The sequence below is a fragment of the Sycon ciliatum genome, chromosome 11, assembly GCF_964019385.1.
Source record: "Sycon ciliatum chromosome 11, ocSycCili1.1, whole genome shotgun sequence".
Taxonomy (NCBI): domain Eukaryota; kingdom Metazoa; phylum Porifera; class Calcarea; order Leucosolenida; family Sycettidae; genus Sycon; species Sycon ciliatum.
This window is the reverse complement of record NC_088653.1, coordinates 24,640,653-24,646,652: the sequence shown is the minus strand read 5'-3', so window position 1 is coordinate 24,646,652 and position 6,000 is coordinate 24,640,653. Positions and strand designations below refer to the sequence as shown.

At 49.3% G+C, this 6,000-nt stretch overlaps 2 protein-coding genes across 2 annotated transcripts in view; both read left to right on the top strand.

Annotated features, from left to right (window-relative positions):
• Window positions 1-1,054: 1,054 nt before the first annotated feature.
• Window positions 1,055-2,830, top strand: LOC135827211 (uncharacterized). Its single transcript, XM_065339740.1, has one exon. The coding sequence runs from the start codon at window positions 1,055-1,057 to the stop codon at window positions 2,828-2,830; it is 1,776 nt and encodes a 591-aa protein (XP_065195812.1).
• Window positions 2,831-3,675: 845 nt separating this feature from the next.
• Window positions 3,676-6,000, top strand: part of LOC135827210 (uncharacterized) — a 50,151-nt gene continuing 47,826 nt past the window's right edge. Inside the window, exons 1-2 of the mRNA XM_065339739.1 lie at window positions 3,676-3,784; window positions 4,804-5,196. Coding sequence (XP_065195811.1) covers window positions 3,676-3,784; window positions 4,804-5,196 — 502 coding nt within the window. The remainder of the gene's footprint in view (window positions 3,785-4,803; window positions 5,197-6,000) is intronic.

Here is a 6,000-nt window from a genome sequence, read left to right as displayed (position 1 = left end):
ACAACGTACTCGGGGTCATCGACAGGAACATGCGTGAGGAGATTCGAATCCGCGCTGCTGCAAACACCGTACAAACCGAAAATTCAAATGAGCTTGACTTCATCTTATTATTTCGTTTCTACAATTTCCCTACCAGTTGCAGTGAACACCTGGAGTGGAGAGCGCTTGCTCGAGCGTTGACCCGGGTTCTTAATCCACCATACCCAGTTCGCAAGGCTGGACCGGGTTGTGCGGAGCAGGCTTTCATTTCATCTTTTCTTATTATTTCTGCTTTTCATCACATTACAAAAAAATTGCGCATTTTTTCTTCATCTGCGCATAAAATCTAGACTGACAACCTGCTTGTTAAATCATGCACCTGCTTTCAGGCGTAAAAACCCTGTTGTACAGGTCTCAGTCCTCATGTGTTAGACTTAGAGGGGGACAGAGGGTAGGAGTCACAGTTCTGCGAGGAAGTGGACATGTTGATCCGCAATGGATGGTTGGCACCCCATGACCAAGCAGTCCATGGTGAGCCTGGTGCTGTGTTTCCCTTGTTGGCGGTGTTCCAGACACACAAGCAGTCCACCCCTGTCCGCCCGCGTTTGGACTACCGGCAACTCAACAAGTTGATTGTGTCGCATCCAGGTTTGGACGTGCCTGTTTGCCAAGAGAAATTGCGTCAGTGGAGGTTTATTGGCAACGCCGACAGCCACGTGTTGCTGGACATCAGCAAGGCTTACCTCAACATCCGCATCGCGCCAGCTCTCGCCAAGTTCCAAACGATCGTCTGGAAGGGCCAGCTGTTCGCAATGGAGAGGATGGGCTTCGGTCTATCGATTGCGCCCAAATTCATGGACATAATCGTCAAGTGGGTCCTCCGTGCGTATGCTGATGTGGATAACTATGTCGACGATTTGTATGCTCTGAAGCCTCGTCTGCGTGCACCGATCAGTTGTCGCAGTACAGGTTGCCCACCAAGCCAGCGGAGCCAGTCGTCTCTGCTAGGGTACTCGGCCTGCTGCTGTCAGAGTCTGCAGATGGCCAAGTGAGGTGGAAGCGTCGTGGTGACGTCATGCCGACCTGTCAGCCCGATGCCGTCACAAGACGCGAGATTTTCAAGTGGTGTGGCAAGCTGACCAGCCACTATCCTGTCGGCTCCTGGCTGCGCCTGGCGTGCAGTTATCTGAAGCGTCTGTCTAGCCTTCAGCCTGGATGGGACGATCCAGTGTCTCATGAAGTCGTCGCTTGTTGTGCGGAAGTCATTCACCGTCTGCAGACCGATGACCCTGCGCAAGGTGTGTGGTCAGTTCCTGAAGACGCACAGTGGTCGTTGTGGTGTGATGCTTCGGACATCGCACATGGTGCTGTCATTCAGGCCGATAGTATGATTGTCGAGGATGGCTGCTGGCTGCGGCAGAAGGACGACCGGCGACACATTAACATCGCTGAGCGTGACGCCGTGATCAAGGGGTTGCACCTTGCCATGCAGTGGCAAGTGAAGGAGCTCACACTATTCACCGATTCCAAGACTGTGGCTGCTTGGTTGCAATCGGTGCTTGGCAAGGTGTCTTGTGTTCGCGTCAGCGGCCTGCAGCAGGTACTTGTACAGCGCCGTCTCCAGATTATCACTGATCTCGTCGCTGTCACGGGCTTGACAGTCAAGGTCCAGTGGATCAGCAGTCAGCAGAACAAGGCGGATCAATTGACCCGTGTTCCCAGCAGCTGGATCCGATGTGGCAAGACGCTCCTTTCTCGGATTGCACCGTCCGTCACCGCTGCGGTGGTGACCGTTAGTCCATTCTCATTGGACAGAGTATGTGCTGCTCAGAATGCAGATCCTAAGATTGTTGCGACTCGCCAGCAAGTCATCGATGGTGACCCAGTTACTGATCCTGCGTTGGTCAAGGTCAAGTCACAGCTCGTAGTCCATGATGGTATGCTGTGTCGAAGTGTGAAGTTGCCGCCCAATGATGCAGTCGTCATTCCTGTTATTCCTAGTTCACTCGAGCCCGATGTCGTTCGTGCTGCTCATGTGAACTGTGGTCATGCGTCTTGGGAGGGTACATGGCGCTTTCTTCGCTCGAAGTGCTATTTCCCGAACATGGCTGCCAATGTCAGCAGTTTTTTTGTGCGCCACTGTTTGCCGTGTGCTGCTGCGTTTCGGCGGATGCCAGTCGCCCTGTGGTGGCTGATGGCCCAATGGAGTGTTGTAGTAATAGATACTCTGGAACTGGGCGTCGATCAGAGTGGAGAGTACCATTGTGTTCTCGTCTGCATGGACACTTTCACCAAGTGGGTGGAAGTGGTTCTGCTCTGTCAACATGACGCGGCATCAGTGGCCGAGGCATTTGTCGGCCTGTGTACGCGGTGGGGCCCGCCCCGAGTGGTCCGCTGTGATAATGGCACGGAATTCATCAACGCCGTGATGTCATCGCTGTTTGACACGTTTGGTGTGACAGTGCTCAACGGTGCCGTGCGTCATCCCCTATTACAGGGATCGGTTGAGCGATTTAACCGCACTCTCCTTACCTTAATTCGGAAGGTGTTGGATGAGGCTGATGATTGGCGATCTGAGCTGGACGTGTTACTGTATTTCGACCGTATTCATCCGCACTCTGTCCTCAAGATTTCTCCTATGCGTGCGATGCTTGGCTGGGAGCCCTCCGGTGTGCTCTTGTCGGCTACTCCTGGGCTGGGCCGGACTCCATCTGATCTTGAACGCCAGGCTGCTCGGATCCGTGATTTTGTGGAAGCTGAGCTGTCCTCCAAGGACTTTGTTGAGTCTGAAGCTGATAACTGTCTGTTCGCCGTTGGTGATGCCGTTCTTCTACGTCGTGAAGTAGAGTAACCCTCTTGTGCATGTTGTATGTAATGTAATGATTGATACGTACTTTCGATATTGATTTCGCTGGTGCACACGTTGGTGCAGCGCTGGTGCACACGCTGGTGCACGCGCTGATGCACACACTGGTGCAGCCAGTTGTTTTGCGTTGTACGTGATGCAGCTTGTTGAGGAGAAGGGTTTTCAATATCTTGTGTTCAGTTCTTCTTGCTTCTGGCCTGGTCGAGTTTGTGCTTTTTTTCTTCTGTACACTTCTTGTGCATTTTGGAATTGAAATTAATAATTATAGTCCAACTTATATCCTTGCGCTGGTCTGGTGGTGGATAATTCCACAACACTCTCGTTTTGTCTGTCCATTTTGTGTATGGCTGATCCGCTCTCTCATTTTGTCTTCTCTGTGTGTGATATGTAATGCAGTTGTGTGCACAAATCCCTGGGTGAAAAAGAACAAAGCATGTGAATGTAAACCGAGACCAGACGGACCTATCTGCACAGAAGGTAAGGGCTAAAGAAGGCTGCTGCCATTTTAGCCCGCGTGTCAAAGAATATATGACCCATGCATACCCGCGTGCTGGACTGTTGTATTTGAAGACAAGAAAAAGTACTTCCCAGCGTTTATGCCAGGTTCTCCAGCTTATTAGCTGAACGTGTGTTCTATTCAAGTGCAAGGCATGATTATAAGTTGGATATACCTGGGATTGGTGAATGGGTGTTATTGCTAGTGTTAGTGTTTGTGGCGATGTTGAGGTCTATACAATGTCATGATGGACAAGATTCATGCGACAACGACTAGAGAATCCAATAGGTTATTCAAGTTCTATCCCTATTTGTGTGTTTTGGGAAATACGTGAATGCACCCAATCTCTACTGCAGTGTGCAATTGCTTGAATGATGGTCAGTGTACTGAAGACGGCACCTGCAACTGCCGGAAAGGTTTCCATGGAGACCAGTGTCAACATGGTAAGTAACTGCTAAATGAAGTGAATACTCGTGTTTCTTTGATTCACATGTTCCTGGGAATTGTGACCATACATGTACATGCATACATCAACAATTATTCTTAAGTTATGAATCGGTTCGGAACCAAATTTGGGTTCCGAACCGATTCATACCTGTGTTTTACCACGCCCCCCCCCCCCTTCTTTCGGACACAGGAAGCTAGTACTTGAAGACAGCATGCTTTTCTGGAGACCAGCTCGAGATCTCTCTGACTTCCTAAGAGGCGATTTACGTGACGGCAGTGCCTCCCGCTGGGAAGAGAAGCACGTGATCCCGAGAGCTTGCAAAACAGACCACGGAATGTCACGATATGCATTTCTAACCACCGCCCCCCCCCCCTCTCTCCCTCCCCCAGCCCCCTCATGGCACCGGGACCGTACCGGGATACGTTCGCGCCGAAATATGAGCACATGTGACTAGATCTCCATGGTAGCATCAGGCATGGGATGAGTCCTGCCGTCGTGTAAATCACCTCGAAAGCACTTGATTGTTACAGAAATTGTCTCAAGTGCCAAAAGAAGTGCCTCGGAAGTTTAATTATTGGTATCCCCCCCCCCCCCCGCACCTCCTTCCCTCACTATCTATGAATTAACCATGGCTCAGCTCTCCAAGCCCGGTGCAAAGACGGTCAGGGCGAAATTATTCAATAGCCTGCTTGCATATACGCCTAATCAGAGTAACGTTACTAAAGTAGATAATCGGCAAGCGAGATACGGAGGGCTTGATGGCTGATCGAAGCCCAAGGGACCAGCCCGAGGGCTTTGATCAGTCATCAAGCCCGACTGTACCTCGCTTGAATATGCTTCAGACAATCCCCAACCAATATTTTATCGGAAATAACATGCATCTTAACCTCTCTATTATTTGAACTGGATTCCGGTATCCATCTGAGAAAGTCGGTGTACGTCGTGTTAGAGTGTGCTGCAGTTGTGTTCTACTTCGCCTGACTGTGTCTTGCATGTGTACTGTGTTATGTTCAGCTTTCAAGACAAAGTGCCTGGGCACAAATAATGCAATATACACCTGGATGGCTCTTGCCAGCTTGCCGTGTTATCCACATCTCGACTATGGCAGCTGCCAGAAGAAAACGAACTTCGTGCACGCCCGCGAGATGTGCGTGAGAAGAGGATACAACTTCGTAGACTATAATTCCTTCACTGTACTTGGCTTGAAGCTGGGTGTTAGCGACTGCATAAAATCATTGCTGAGCGAGATGATGACTAGAAGTAACAGCAGCTACAGCACCCCTCTCAAGATATGGACATCGTACATATACTTTGGTCAGCATGTTATTTACAAGCAAGGCAAGGACAACTCGAGCGAGGCACTATTTGACAGGGATGGAAGAGGCAATCATGATGTCATCTGTGAAGGTAGGCTGTTGCGTTTTAACCCCTTTAAGGCTATAGACCATGGCACCCAGGCTCTGCACTTTTTATTTGGCAATGAAAAAGATGTATAATCTATACCGGTATATACCATACTTCCCCACATATACGCCCATGGGCATGATATATGTGAAAATTTGCTGCAAAAAAAGAGTTTTTGCTGTGTGAACATGTCCGGGTAGAAGCCCATACGCTTATATGTGCAATAAAGGTTTGTCTGTGTTCTAAACAACGGTGTTATCACAATGCTTAGCAGTATATTCAGCTCCCGTGTGTTTCACCAATAGTGTTCACATTATAAGCGCATTGGGAAACCAGAGGCCACATGCCACGTACTGCTCTTTTCTCTCCGAAAAACTCAACACTTGCAAGCCAGATATGAAAGAAAGAACAAAATCATCAGTCACGCCACCGAGACTCGAACCAGGGACCTTGCTATTCGCGAGCAATGCTCTAACCAACTGAGCTACAATATGCTTCTTATCCACAGTGATGGTCAATCTATCCTTCTTCGATCAATCCATATCTGGTACTCCGAGTTTCTTGAGTTTTTTTCAATCATCAGGCAACTTTTCTAATTCTCTATAATATAGTTAGGAACCTTGGGAGCAACCACTCATATATATACGTCCTCAGCGCCTGGGCATCACTTTCAATGATGTATATATATATAGCGGTGAGTGGGTTAAAGGGTGTGTCCAGTGATAGTAGTGGGACAGGCGGAATGAAACAGAGACGGCGAGAGTAGTGAATGCTACCGAGGTTTCCCTCTTCAATGAGAAACCTACC